We start from the raw sequence: 15,218 nt of genomic DNA, 5'->3' as shown, positions 1-15,218 counted from the left end.
CTTATGAACAAAGGCTAGACTCTGTGATTGCAACTAAAACTATTTTGATAATCAGTTAATCTGTACATTATTTCTTTGATAAATCAATTAATCAGATAAAGGCATTATTTTATATTCTGTTCTTAATTGACAGAACATGTTTATCCTATCCATCCAAGGGTTCTCCGCCAAACAATGCACAGATTAAAGGCTATAAAAACTAATATAAATGTTTCTAGTTGTTTTGCTGCTCTTTTCATCTCCATAAACTTCCTGGATTCCTGCATTTAAATTAGTGCTGGTCGGTATGACCAAAAATTTATATCATGGTATTTTTATTTTTTTTACCTGTCACGTATTGTGCTGTACATTATCTGTATGCAGAACCAACAACTGTGGAACTACATGTGGATGGAATTACAGACATCTGCACTAAAGAACAAGACATCAACTTTGTTTTTACGGGGTTTTCAGTCCTGGGAACTGTACGTTGAAATTTTATCCACCTGACTTATTAACTCAGTTTTTGGTAAGGTAAAAAAAAAATATAAAAAATCTGATAATTTTCTTCCCTCATTTAGGTCTTGAGTAAAGGGCATTTATTGGGGCCTGCAGGGGTTGAAGTAAGTTTGAGAAAAGCAGGAGATGATGTCCTTCAGAGTGTCCTCACGCAAGCTGGAGGCCAGTGAGTAGATATTGTGTGGTGGTCAAGCTAGACTTCAGATACTACAACTGACTGCAGCAGCATTGCAACATCACACAATGCTGAGTCATTTTTTAACAACTAAATTCAACAAGAGGTCAATCTGTAATGTGTAGATCCTCTATTGGTCATGTGTCAAGTTCTCAAGCATATGTATGAATTTGAAGTGTCTGGAACACTTTTCTGTGTTACAGTTGCAAATAAACATTCATTAGAAATTTAGAAAAGTAATCAAAAGTAATCAGTTACATTACTTTAACAAAGTAATTGAAAAAGTTACACTACTATTACATTTTAAATAGGGTAACTTGTAATCTGTAACCTATTACATTTCCAAAGTAACCTTCCCAACACTGAGGGTCACATATTATGTTTTTAATTTTTTTTAATTGTCATGCAAAATATTAAGTCAAATATTCTATTTTGTATATAATTGAAAAATGACCAATCAAATAAATAATCACAGTCAAAGAGATCTGAATGACACTATATAATTCTATGAATTATGAATTCTATGACTATGAATTCAGATTGAATGGCATTACTCCATTGGCCTATAGGTATATTTTTTGAGTAACATTATGGAATAGTATTTTTTTAATTTGCAACTATTCCTGAAATTATTAAATTAAAATGTCCATGAATTATAATAATTATTAAATTAAACAATAAAAACACCAGCAACAATACCCAACTGGACGCCTTCTGCCCTATTTTGAGGGGGTCATCTTACCCTAAGGGTCTGTCTTTAACTATTCACATCAAAATAATATTCAGTGTCCATAAATACCATTTAACAAATATACATAAAAACATCTTACCCTGTTTGTGTTGCTTTTTCACAGGTATGCTTTCCTCAAAGTGCTTCCAGGAAGTTATGACATCACCGCCTCCCATGCCTCATGGACCATGGAGCAGGTATATAGTACAAACTGTCTTGTTGACAAAACATATTTCTCAGTGACGAATGTGTCAACACCTGAAGAAAGATGTTCATGCCACTACAGTTATGTTTGTTCATACATTACATTTATGTCAAAGCATTTCATTTATATGTAAATGCAGGTTTATTTTCTAAGAAAACTTGGTTCACTATTTGTTCCCTCACAGAGCTCAACCACTGTGGTTGTGTCAAATGAAAATGCCCCCGCCGCAGTTCCTCTTGTGGTAAAGGGCTATGATGTCTCTGGAGAGGTGCAGAGTGATGGTGAACCCATGAAAGGAGTCAGCTTCCTCCTTTACTCTGCCAGTGTAACACAGGAGGTAAAAGGTTTTATTAGATTCATAGCCTGACCACAAAAACATGGTCCACACAAAATAACTTTGAATGAAAGCCATTCCATAATTTGATAATGTCTTCTAATGTTCACAAACTCATGATCTGTCATCCAGTAGACTTTAAACTAATTGATGATTTATTCAGGATATCAATGGCTGCAATGTGGCTCCTGTGGATGGGGCTTTAGTTGGCGACCCCTCCCTTGTGTATTTGTGCAGTTCCCAATCTCGTGAGGATGGCACTTTCTCATTCCCCTGCCTTCGCAGTGGTGAATATACTGTGGTAAGAATTTATTGTCACCAACCTTCATATTATTTGATCATGCCTGCTTATATGATATATAGAATTTCACAAAGAAATAAAATATGGTTTGTTATTGTCAGAAGGGCATTATTATTGATGGTTCAAATTGTGAGAGGAAAAGAATAGCAAGCTGGCTCTGTATACTGGCTCTACAGACAAAGACAGCAGTGTCGTTTCGGTCATTTTTCTTAGATTTTTTTTTTTCTAAATAATGCAAAGAAACAGATTCAGTCATGCTTTTATTTTCTCTCTCCTTGACTATTGAAATCTGACTTGTTTAAGATATGTATTGATAAACCTCAGTTGATACAAAATTCTACAGAAGGCTTCAGGTCCAGAAAGGGAGATGACATTACATCAGTTTTATGTCATTTTCATGGATTGCCCGTTCATTTAAGGATTGATTTTTAAAGTTCTTCTACTGATTTTTAAAGCACCAAATTACTTGGCACATTCATAGGTTTTTGACTGTCTGTTATGCTTATGTTCCTAATTATTAAGGCCTTAATGCTGCTTAGGGATGTAACAGTATGCAAATTTCTTACCACGATTATAGTGACCAAAATTATCACGGTTATCAGTATTATTACGGTATTGTTAACATGTGCTGGAGATGTTAAAAAAGTACCAACACATAAATCACTTCACCAAGTTTTATATTTAAAAATCAACAAACAAAATGACTTTTTGTTTGCATAATCATTAAAACAATAACATTACCAATGATGTTCGGATTTTAAATGACAACTTGACTGACAACAGTTTAATAGCATGTTGAAATATCTAATGTAAATGGTCAAATAAAGCTTAGAAAAAGTTTAATAAAAAGGTAAACCTCACATTTCAGCCTTTAAATAAAGAAAAGATATAAGTCAAAATGATAATTGATTAATAAATGATTATATGCATTTTATCTGCTCCATAAATAATTCTAGATAACTTATTTACTTACTGAATTGTTTAAATGTGTAGAATCCACATAAGTTTTAAATCCTCCCAGCTTTTCCGCCCTGTTTTCACTCAAAACTAAACTACTCTGCGTGCTGTGCGCACGTGAGACTGTTATACTTAAAACTGCTTTATGCTGGACAGTATTTATTTATCGCGAGTTGTTCAAATCGCGGTAATCTAACACGGTTTTAATGATAATTAAAAGATGAAACGGTAATACTAACCGTGGGGAATTTTATCATGATTTATCGTCAAACCAGTAATCGTTACATCCCTAATGCTGCTCTTTTGGCACACTGCAATATGACGAAATGATGGTTAGATCAGATCTTTGTGTGGATCATATGGCCTGTCGTGCATACAAATTCCTACTGGATTATTCCAATTAATGGCAAATTTTTGGGGGTACATGTAAACTGATATTTCCTTATGGTACATTAAAGCAAAAAATATAAATATTTTCTGGTGAAAAATCTAATGTGCCTAAGACTTTTGATCAGTATCTTAGTACTTTCTGGTTCGACTTAAAATTTAAATAATTTGAATATAATTTCATCCATCTCATGCAGCCTTATTTATGATGTAAAGATAAAGCACAGATGCCAGTCTTTTTTTAACTTGTCTCTTCTTGAATTGTAGGTCCCATATTACAGAGGAGAGAGAATCACTTTTGACGTTGCTCCTTCTCGTATGGATTTCAAAGTAGAACACAGCAGTTTAACGTTGGAGGTGAGTTTCTCATTTCTCTGACTTGTTCTCACAGATTTGAAGACATAAATGAACACCTTAATTGACAATTTGGGTTGGACACTATTATAATAATTTTTACGTAATGTGTTCAAATGGACATTAAATCATTATTAGGAAAAAATAATAATTAAATAATGTATAAAACGGTCAGTCTTTCTCAGCAGCCTAATCTGGTTTCTAACCGGTTTTTCCTATTTTGTCTCTCAGCCAATATTCCGGGTCATGGGATTCTCTGTGATGGGCAGAGTTCTGAATAGCCCCAATGGAGAGGGTGTTGCAGATGCTGTAGTAACGCTTAACAACCTAATGAAAGGTAACTGTGATGATACACATCAGTGAAATTAACATAATTAGGCATATTAGGGTATATCCTAAGTACTCCACAATTCACGCTTAATTAACAAATTTATGGTAAATTAACACATTGCATTTAATCCTTGATCTCTTTCACAGTGGAGACTAAAGAAGATGGTTCATTTCGTTTGGAGAATATGACCACAGGCACTTATACCATCAACACGCACAAGGAGCTGATGTTCTTTGAGCCAGTCACTGTGAAGATTGCTCCCAGCACCCCTCAGCTGCCAGACATCATCACTGCAGGGTGAGTATCCAGGCAAGAATCATCCTCAGAAAGCTGAGACCTAAAAGACTTTAGGTCTCGGCCCTCTATCTTTAGGGGTCCGATTTGAAATCTCTGCCCCACTTTGTCATTTTCAGGTTTAGCGTGTGTGGTCACATCTCAGTCACCCATCTTCCTGAGACGGTTAAACAGCTTGGGCACTACAAAGTTACACTCTCGACTCAGAGACAGGATCAGGGCTTTTTCCGCACTGTCGAAAGTGACAGTCATGGAGCGTTCTGCTTTCAAGTTAAACCAGGAGACTACAGTGTACAGGTAATGAGAATTTATGTTGTGACGCCACATGACTTTAAAGTTAGCGTAATTGCATGTTAATTTAGATTGTTGTGTGCTGTACAGGTGACCCTCCCTGAAAGTGATGTGAAGGCTGGGCTTACTCTTCAGCCATACTCTCTCGATATCTCACTTGTGGATCGTCCTATCACTGACCTTCTCTTCACTCAGTTCATAGCATCTGTTTCTGGCTCCGTGTCCTGTCTTGGTGAGCTGGTTTTTCATGTCCGCTGTCAAATTCAATTAGATAAATGTGTTTTCGGTCTTTGGCTCAAGTGATTGAATTGTCCCATCAGTGGCATGTGGAGATCTGACAGTCACTCTTCAGCCTGTGAGCAGACAGGGAGAGAGGCAGAACCTCCAGTTGTCTGGCAGCAGTGAAACTCTCAGCTTTACTTTCAATAATGTGTTACCCGGGAAGTACAAAGGTAAGCACTGTTTTGGCATGTTTTGATTTTAATGAGCAATAGAGATGGTTATCATTATGGTATTAAATACGTACAATACCATTCAAAAGTTTGCAGTCAAATTTATATTTTTATTCAGCAAGCATGAATTAAATTGATAAAAAAGTGACACTAAAGACGTTTAGATTCTTGCAAAATGTAAAAATTTCTAATTAAAATAAATACTGTTCATTTTTAACTTTTTATTCATCAAAGAATCCTGAAAAAAAGTATCAAGGTTTCCACAAAAATATTAAGCAGTACAATAATTTTTAACTGTGATAATAATACAAAATTTTTCTTGAGCACCTTTTCAGCATATTAGAATGATTTCTGAAGGAGCATGTGACACTGAAGACTGAAAAAAAGATCTTACCAACCCCAAACCTTTGAATGATAGTTAAAATAGTCAGCATTTGTTTTGGAGTTGTTGTTGTTGGTGTGTGTGTGTGTGTGTGTAATTAATTAATTTATTTATTTATTTAATTTTCTCAGATTTAACCCATCTATAAATCTATGATGTATTATAATAGATGACCTTGGGTAGGTTCTAAACAGCTAAACATTATGCAATTAATCAAAATAGAAAAAGTGAGAACGTTAAAGTGATAGTTCACCCAAAAATGAATATTACCCCATGATTTACTCACCCTCAAGCCATCCTAGGGATATATGACTTTCTTCTTTCAAACGAATACAATTGGAGTAAAAAAAAAAAAATCCTGGTTCCTCCAAGCTTTATAATGGCAGTGAATGGGTATTGAGATTTTGAAGTCCAATAAAGTGCATCCATCCATCATAAAAAGTGCTCCACACAGCCCTGGGGGTTAATAAAGGCCTTCTGAAGAGAATCGATGCGTTTGTGTAAGAAAAATGCCCATAATTAAAGGGGTCATATGATGCTGCTAAAAAGAACATTATTTTGTGTATTTGGTTTAATGAAATGTGTTTATGCGGTTTACGGTTCAAAAAACACATTATTTTCCACATACTGTACATTATTGTTTCTCTTCTAAGCCCCGTCTTTCTGAAACGCGTCGATTTTTACAAAGCTCATCGGTCTGAAAAAGCGAGGTGTGCTCTGATTGGCCAGCTATCCAGTGCGTTGTGATTGGCCGAATTCCTCAAGCGTGTGACGGAAATGTTACGTCCCTTACCATATTGTGATGCCTGCGGCACCCCCATAGGACGACCCCGAGCTGGCCTCCGCTTCGTCCACGGTGAAAGCCGATCCGGCGATCCACAGCGCGAAGTTGAAGTATTTCCTCAGCGACCAGCACGGATCAGCTCCAGGCATGACGAAGCGATATCGTCCTCTTTTGGAAGGCCAAACAAAGTAGTTTCGCTTTCACAATGAAGCACACAGCGCCTTCACGACATGGCGGCGGCGACAATACTACAGCGAGAATAAAAGTTACGGCTTCTTTCTTTGCGTGAACATTTGGGCGGCGTTATGCAAATCTTCCCAGATAGTGACGTAGATATGTGGGGGCGTGTTAGAACGAGCTGTTTTAGATAGGTGTGGCTGACTCTCAACTTTTATAAGGAATATCTCTTTGGATTTGAGACTTTAGTCTTTGCAACTTTACAGATCTTCTTTATGCACCAAGAAGCTTGTAACACTCCAAAGAGAAAGGAAAAATTGAAATCACATCATATGACCCCTTTAAAACTTTATAAACCGTAATCTCTAGCTTCCACTAACTGTCATATGCATGTTCACGAGAGAGTGGCGTTCCAGCGGATGGCGTAGGACATAGGTGTAGCGTAAGCTCCGGTGAGAATATGCTAGTCTCGCGAGAACCACGTTTTGTTTACAGCAAAGGAAAACCAGTCTCCTCTTGGCTTATATCGAAATCCTCCGAAATTTTTCTTTACAAATCCTCGTTTTGTACTTCTAATTCGTGACCTTTTTTTTGTTTTGCTCTCTCCTCTGCGCTTCCGCATTCGTCACTTCTCATCAGAGCTTACGCTATGCCTACATCATCCGCTGGAACTCGGCTCTCTCGTAATCGCGCATACGACAGTTAGTGGAAGCTAGAGATTATGGTTTATAAAGTTTTAAATATGGACAAACGCATCGATTCACTTCAGAAAGCCTTTATTAACCCCCCAGAGCGGTGTAGAGTACTTTTTATGATGGATGGATGCACTTTATTTTGCTTCGAAATCTCAACCACCATTCACTGCCATTATAAAGCTTGGAAGACCCAGGACATTTTTTAATAAAACTCCAATTGTATTCGTCTGAAAGAAGAAAGTCATATACACCTAGGATGGCTTGAGGGTAAGTAAATCATGGGGTAATTTTCATTTTTGAGTGAACTATCCCTTTAAGAATCGGAATACTTTGCTATTGTAATATTACTATTGTATAGTAACATAAGATAGGATATTATTATAATCATGATTATTTAATTTTAATTTTAAAGAACAATAATATCTTTTAATTATTTGTAACTGCAAAAATAGCAAAATGATAAATAATGTTGGTTTTTACATATTGTATTTAATGTGATTTGTTTATTATAACGTTGAAAGTTTAATAAATTGCAATATATAGTAAACTAAGTGTATTATGATTTTTGGGCTAAATTGTGGCTTTCAGCAGTATAGACATTCAGATTAAGAAAAAAAATTAACAACCTCTGGTTATCACAGTGTCTATCACCCAAGAAGAATGGTGCTGGAAGCAAAAGTCAGTGGAGATCGATGTACTTGACTCATACGTGGAGGGAGTGGAGTTCAGACAAACCGGATATTTGCTGCGCTGCTCACTGTCCCATGCCATTACTCTGGTGAGGCCTGAAAACATTCAATATTTAAAGATGACCAAACACATAGTTGCCAAAATCAGCTGTTACAAGCCTAAAATAGTAATGCTGATGATGGCATATTTGACCAAAATTTTAGGAATTTTTCCAAGATGGCAGCTCACCAGAGAACGTTGGCATTTACAATCTGTCCAAAGGAGTCAATCGCTTCTGTCTGTCCAAGCCAGGTGAGCTCAGCCTTTTCTGTTTTGTAAGTTCATTAAGTCCATAAAGCCTGAAGTGCTTAAACATATTTCTTTTTAATCTAAGGTCTTTATAAAGTGACTCCACGTTCCTGTCACCAGTTTGAACAAGATTACTACACCTACAACACGTATGTAACTGCCGGTGCCAAGCATTTTATTAAAATCAAAGTAGCTGCCACAGCTTTCTACCTTTTGATCTGGTGCTTTTGCAGCACTTGCATGTTGTTGTGTAACATTGTTGAATGAAAAGGAGTTAATTTTTTTTGCCCTTATTCTTTAGGTCTGCCCCAAGCATTTTAACCCTGACTGCTGTTAGACACCACATGACGGGACTCATTACCACTGATAAGATGCTGGATGTCACTGTCACCATCAAGTGAGTAAGGGGAAGCATTATAATGGGTTTCTAAAAGAGTAATGCATATCTTGTTTGTTTTGAGTTCTGGCTGTTGCCTTCCATACACCTGGTGGTATTTGTATCATTTTGACAGATCTTCCATTGAGAGTGAGCCTGCTTTGGTTCTGGGGCCCCTGCGTTCAAATGAGGAGCAGCGATGGGAGCAGCAGCTTCTGGAAATAGCTGCCCGTAAGAAGGAGAGGGAAGAAAGAGGAGACGAGAACAGCCCCCCTGTGGAAGAGAAACCAGATGAACTCCATGAGCCTTTCCACTATGAATTCTCCTACTGGGCACGGTAGGATCTTTGGAGAATGTTTGCAAGCATTTTCCTCTTCTGTCTGTGTTAGAAAAAATATTGTTAAATCATGTGCAAAGAACATGTATCACATTGTCTCTTCCTACCAGTCACTAAATTCATGGTCTTAATTTTATATCTTGGCTGTGTTGGCTATTTCAGGGCTGGGGAGAGGATCACAGTCACACCTTCATCCAAAGAATTTCTGTTTTACCCTCCTGAAGTAGAGGCTACAATCACTGGAGGTTAGAGTGCAACCTTTTTTAGGCTTTTTATTTTATACTAATGGATGCGTGTTGTGTCCTTTCACAACAAATATGGAACAAATTGCAGACAACATCTATTCATACAAAGAACAAAACTGATATTTATCAAGCTATATCAAAAGGAAATCCACATAAACAAATAAGATGACACTTACCGACAACCAAATTCACGCAGTTGATTCATATCAATAGAAAAAAACATATAAATATAAATATATATATTAAAAAATATATATATATACCTTTAGGGGTACAACACCTTGTCACTGGGTCAAGTAGCCTTATTGGAATAACTTTGTACCTTATCTAGCCCTAAAAGTCACATAACTAGCTTAAGGATAACTTACCTAATTTTTTTTCTGACAGTATATTATTTTTTAGCTAGTCTGCTGAATACCAATCAGAAACAGCTCTATAAAGCAAATGAATAAATTATCAATTTAACTCTTCAAAGAGTGTGAAACAACGCAAAGCCACAAACCTTCAATTAGCTGGATCAGGATACGTTTAGAACTTAGAAAGTGGCCCTCCAGAAAGAAGAGAACTGGACACACCTGATGTAGACCCAGGCAAAGTTTCCACCTTATTTTTAACATAAGAGCAGGCGCTGCCATTTGAAACTTGAATGTGCCAGGCTTCCAGCTTGTTATGCTGCTTGATATTGCCAACTGGTATTTCTTATGATATTATTTTAATCTATAATCTTAATTATAAGCACACAGTTTTACCCCAGTTTATATTGAAATCTGATATACAACGATTTGTTCTAACAGAGAACTGCCCAGGTCAAATGGTGGAGATTGCGGGCCGGGCAGGGCTGTTCCTCACAGGGCAGGTGTCGCCTACCCTGGAGGGTGTGGAAATCTCCATTAAGGAGAGAGGAGCTACAACCCCTCTCATTACAGTTCTCACGGATGAAACCGGAACCTACAGGTTATCTCATTTATTCACAAACAGACTGCATTCATTTATTTAATAGCTCTCTTATCTATGTATTTAATAATGCATATTAGCTTAAAAGCAAGGTTTATAAATATGCCAGCATGAATGACTGTTGGCCTATTTAGGAGTAAAATGCAGTCGTTATGGCTGAAATCTTAAATGCTCTCTAGCATTCTAAACAAATAAAATTAATATTCCTTTTTAAAACCAGTGTTGGACCCCTACATAGTGACTCTCTGTATGACATCAGTGCCAGTAAAGAGGGCTTTGTCCTGACTCCAGTGGAGGGAAACACAGGAGACTTCAAGGCATTTGCCCTGGCAGGCGTCACTTTTGAGGTCAATGTCACATTAATGTCTTCTCGTCATCCAAGTTGAACTATCACATTTCATTTTCATTTCTAGGACTAAAATGGTTCATTTGGTTTAAGATTTTTTTTCTTGCCTCTCAGATAAAGGCAGAGGATGGTGTTCCTCTCTCTGGGGTTCTGTTGTCTCTCAGTGGGGCCAACTTCCGCTCAAACATGCTCACTCAGGACACTGGCCTCCTCACCTTCAACAACCTGGTACTGTCTTCTCAGGCCCATAGTTACTATGGTCATCTTTTTGACGTGTTAAGCACATTTGTTTAATTGTACAATCTTAAAGGTATAGCTTATCTTACATAAAAATGGTCATCTTTTACTCTACCTCACGTTGTTCCAAATCTGTTTGACATTGTTCTGTGGGACATGAAAGAAGATTTTTTTGAAAACGTTTTAATATTTCCTGTCCATATAATAAAATACCTAGAGATTGTCTTAATTCCTCCTCCCTCCATCTCAGAGTCCTGGCCAGTACTATTTCAAGCCCATGATGAAGGAGTTCCGCTTTGAGCCCTCAGCACAAATGATCACAGTAGAAGAAGGACAGGTTCTCCATATTACCATAACTGGCTTCAAAACCGCTTACAGGTCAGCAACACACAGCATGTTAGAATATGCGCTGCCAGTTAAAATGCATAGTATAAATGTTAGGTAATATATGCGTATGTACACTACCGTTGAAAGGTTTAGTGCCGGTAAGATTTTGTTTTTAAAGAAGTCCCTTAGTACACAAAAGCTGAATTTAATTGATCAAAAATACAGTAAAACAGTAATATTTTGAAATATTATTACAATTTAAATACATTTTCTATTTTAATATATTTATGTAATTTATGGCAGAGCTGAATTTATCAACCATTACTCTAGTCTTCAGTGTCATGTAATCCTTCAGGAATCATTCTAATAGGGCTGGGCGATATAGCTAAAAAATGTATCAACGATATAATGTTTCATATTATTCAGTATCGATAATTACTGACATTTTTATAACCTTTTTTAAAACAGAGCAATAGAAAAATTTTTTAAATTTAACCACTGTATTTTTAAATTAACCCAATTTATTGAGACAAACAACAAATCCGCATTGAGCTTCTATATTTCTCTAATATTTTGAATGCATAACACAGCAGCGGCGCATCTCATGGGCTAGACTAACAAAACATTAAAATGCCACTTACATCATTATCACAGCATCTCGTGTGCCACTGATGACGCTCCCTGACGCACTCCTAACATTCAAATGCAAATGTTTATTTTAAATTCGACTAATATTCATTTTTTTTTATTCACAATCTCCTCATCACAAGCAGGCACGGCACTCAATTCAGCATGTGTTCGTGTTTGTGTGTGCTGTCGTGTACCGTTGATAAATATCGATACCGTTTTATCGCCCAGGCCTACATTCTAATATGCTAATTTGGTGCTCAAGTAACATTTATTCTTCTTATCAATATTGATAACAGTTGTGCTGCTTAAAATATTTGTAGAAAACGTGATACATTTTTTTTCAGGATTTTTTTTAATTTTTTTTATTAAATAGAAAGTTTAAAAAACAGCATTCATTTGAAATATTTATTTATATATATATATATATATATATAGCATTTATATTTGAAATATATATATATATATATATTGTAACATTATAAATGTCTTTATAATTCACTTTCGAACAATTTATTTTAAAAAGATAAATCTGTGTACGCATTGGAAATTTTCAAAACATGCCCTGTCCATTGTGGGGTAAATTTTCTGTTTGTGCATTTTGATGTGTCTCAGCTGCTATGGAACAGTGCAGTCAATAGGAGGCGATGCGGAGCAGGGTGTCGCTGTGGAGGCAGTGGGGCAGGGAGAGTGCGGCATGTACAGTGAGGACACGGTTACTGACGAAGAGGGCCGCTTTAGACTCAGAGGCTTGCGGGTGAGACTTCACAAGAGAAAACTCTTAGACAAACAATATGAAAAGTTCACAAGAACATACGGTTTAAGATCCTAAACAAAGCTTGTCTTTCCTTCATGATCAATGTCAGCCTGAGTGTAACTACAACATTCAGCTGAGAGGAGAGGGAAATGATCACATTGAGAGAGCATTACCGCCACACAAAACCATCAAGGTGAGCATTGAAGTTTTATTTGCCTTATTGTTTTTTTTACACATTTTATTTGAAGTTTCTATTCATGTATTTATTTTTGGATGGTTTTAGGTGGGCAACACTGATATTGAAGGAATAAACATAATCGCCTTCAGACAGATCAATCAGTTTGATCTGAGTGGCAATGTCATCACTTCCTCTGAGCATCTTCCCACTCTCTGGGTAGGTGCAGTAACTTATATACTCCTTTAAAATGGTTTCTCATATTTGATGAAATATTGAAGTCATTGTTCCTCCTTCTCTAAAGGTGAAGCTCTGCAAGAGTGACAACCTTGACAATCCCATTCAGAGTGTGTCTCTTGGCCAGTCCATGTTCTTCCACTTTGCCCCCCTGCCACGTGATGGAGAGGTAGACCCATATTAATCACCTCTTTTCCTCTAAACAACTCCTATTTTTATAATCTGTTTTACAGTATTCATATTAATCTGCCAGTACTTTGATTTTTAAGTACATCTTAAAAATGGGTGGTCAGACATTTTCATTTATTCAATTGTATTGTCTTCTTGCAGAGCTATGTGTTGATTCTGCACACATCACTTTCTCAATCCCAGTATGACTTCAAACTCCCACAAGTCTCGTTCACGTCTTCTGGTTACCACAAACATGTAACACTAACCTTTAACCCTAAGGTAAGAACCTTTTCACACAAAACATACATTATTATTTTTTTCTTTGTCCAGTGATCAAATTGTGCTGACCAGTAAGATTTGTTTGAATAGATCATTCATCGGCGTTTGTTTGGCATTTGGTGTGAGAAGGATCTAAATTCTGCATTCAGAAAGCCGTTCATGAGTATGACTTTGATATAAAATTAAGTTATGATATTCTCAAGACAATTCACATGTATTTATATAGCTCTTTATACAATACAGATTGTGACAAAGCGGTTGCGCAGTAGCAAACAGGAAAATAACAGTGTTAATGTTGCAGAATTCATCATTTAACAACTGTAAAGCAACTCGGAAGACAATGGTGTCATCATTCAGTTCAGTGTTGATTCGGTTCGATAACAGTGCCAGTGTTGCAAAGTTCATAAATTATGAAACAAGTTTAATTCAGCTATACAGAAGGTAACAGTATCTTTATGCAGCTCAATTTAGTTCAAATCTTGTTCGCAATCAATAGTGTCAGTGCAGCTGAATACATTGAAAATATTATTAATTATTGTCTTTTAAAGCCCAAGCTCTGGGATTTAATTTGAATGAATTTGTTCGGCTTTCCACAGAGGAAAATACCAGATCAAGATGTTGCCCAGGGATCTTTCATCGCCCTTCCTCTGACATTACTGCTGTTGCTTGCTGTCTATAATCATGAGCGGGTACCTATTGTTTTTTCTTTGAAAATAGTTGAAAGCCACTTAGAGATTCTTGACATTTACAATAGCTGCGGTTCTTAAGACATTAATGATATTGTGTCTTTCCCAGGTGATCCCACTTCTTCTGCAGCTGGTCAGTCAGATCCAGGGTGTTCGAGGACTTGCTCAGACAAGCGCGGATGGACTCCCTGTGGATGAAGCCAAGCGCCAATCAAAAAGGCCAAAGACGAGACGTACATGAGACCTCAGTATGTCCTAGTATGAAGGCCAACCCAGTCACTGCATTCAGATCTCACAAGCGTCCAGTGTCAGACAGCACGTAAGACCATGTTGGTCTGAACATAAAATCCTATAATAAAAACAACCTCGCCTGGGGTCGCCGAAGTTTTTTGGACATATTTAATCTTGCTCGTCTCAGATAACCGAAGGTTCTTTTACTGTGGTGTCTTGGACACACAGATCCCTATAATTTACAGTCCTTAGCATGCGAATGTGGCCCGGAGATTGTGTTTTTATGTTTGTGAGAGACTGCTCAGGGAGGATGGCTGATTTAAGAGACTTCAAATGTGTGTGCTATTTTTTTTTTTTCAGTAGTATAAAGAGTAATATGATTCCAATAATACCCTGAATGACTAGATTTTATTAAATCCCTACTCCAATTAAAAAAAGTTGCTATCAGTTCAGTTTTTTTATAACTACTTGAATTTGTAGAATTAAGTTGTAATTTGCAAACGTAAACACCCTTACATTTTAAAAATATAGAGATTAATAAACATAAACTCACTAAATTAATTCTGTATGATTTTAGTTTCCCTCATTTGTTTAAATGCCACAAAACATAACTAAAAGCTTACAAAAATAAATTTTTCAATTCCTTAAAAGTAACTAACTTGCTGCTACCATTTGATGAGTTCAATACATATTCATTCCACTGCATTCATATGATATAATAAAGTGTTTTTGAAATTATTTTTCGTTGTGTTTTGGAACTAAATTCTTGCCTTCAATGCTGAAATGACAGTGTATTCTATGTTTGATTATTTATTTATTTTTATTTTTTTAATCAAGAATCAACCAGGAGTTATGTACTGTAACTGACCACTTTTCCGTAATGTATAGGAAGATTACAGAAGATGCAT

At 36.5% G+C, this 15,218-nt stretch overlaps 1 protein-coding gene across 1 annotated transcript; it reads left to right on the top strand.

Moving 5' to 3' along the window:
* Nucleotides 1-305: 305 nt before the first annotated feature.
* LOC107733372 (nodal modulator 1-like) lies at nt 306-15,048 on the top strand. Its single transcript, XM_016544981.1, has 28 exons — nt 306-464; nt 561-664; nt 1,528-1,600; nt 1,793-1,945; nt 2,106-2,243; nt 3,855-3,944; nt 4,173-4,278; nt 4,419-4,569; nt 4,686-4,863; nt 4,948-5,089; nt 5,178-5,309; nt 7,989-8,125; nt 8,241-8,328; nt 8,411-8,474; nt 8,627-8,722; nt 8,838-9,038; nt 9,201-9,283; nt 10,078-10,237; nt 10,458-10,584; nt 10,698-10,811; nt 11,071-11,198; nt 12,390-12,531; nt 12,641-12,724; nt 12,815-12,925; nt 13,011-13,112; nt 13,274-13,393; nt 13,990-14,082; nt 14,189-15,048. The coding sequence occupies exons 1-28, from the start codon at nt 306-308 to the stop codon at nt 14,318-14,320; spliced, it is 3,408 nt and encodes a 1,135-aa protein (XP_016400467.1). The 3' UTR covers nt 14,321-15,048.
* The last annotated feature ends 170 nt before the right edge of the window (nt 15,049-15,218 follow it).

The sequence above is a fragment of the Sinocyclocheilus rhinocerous genome, unplaced genomic scaffold (genome assembly GCF_001515625.1).
Source record: "Sinocyclocheilus rhinocerous isolate Xijiao unplaced genomic scaffold, SAMN03320098_v1.1 scaffold3688, whole genome shotgun sequence".
NCBI classification, from domain to species: domain Eukaryota; kingdom Metazoa; phylum Chordata; class Actinopteri; order Cypriniformes; family Cyprinidae; genus Sinocyclocheilus; species Sinocyclocheilus rhinocerous.
This window is presented reverse-complemented; position numbering and strand designations above follow the sequence as displayed.

What these genes read in the sequence shown, in the direction of transcription:
- LOC107733372 (XM_016544981.1), top strand. Translation starts at nt 306, where the DNA reads ATGGTATTTTTATTTTTTTTACCTGTCACGTATTGTGCTGTACATTAT. An exon ending in GCAGTGGTGAATATACTGTG is followed by an intron (nt 2,244 to 3,854) that starts GTAAGAATTTAT and finishes CTTGAATTGTAG; the next exon opens with GTCCCATATTACAGAGGAGA. An exon ending in GGCTTCAAAACCGCTTACAG is followed by an intron (nt 11,199 to 12,389) that starts GTCAGCAACACA and finishes GATGTGTCTCAG; the next exon opens with CTGCTATGGAACAGTGCAGT.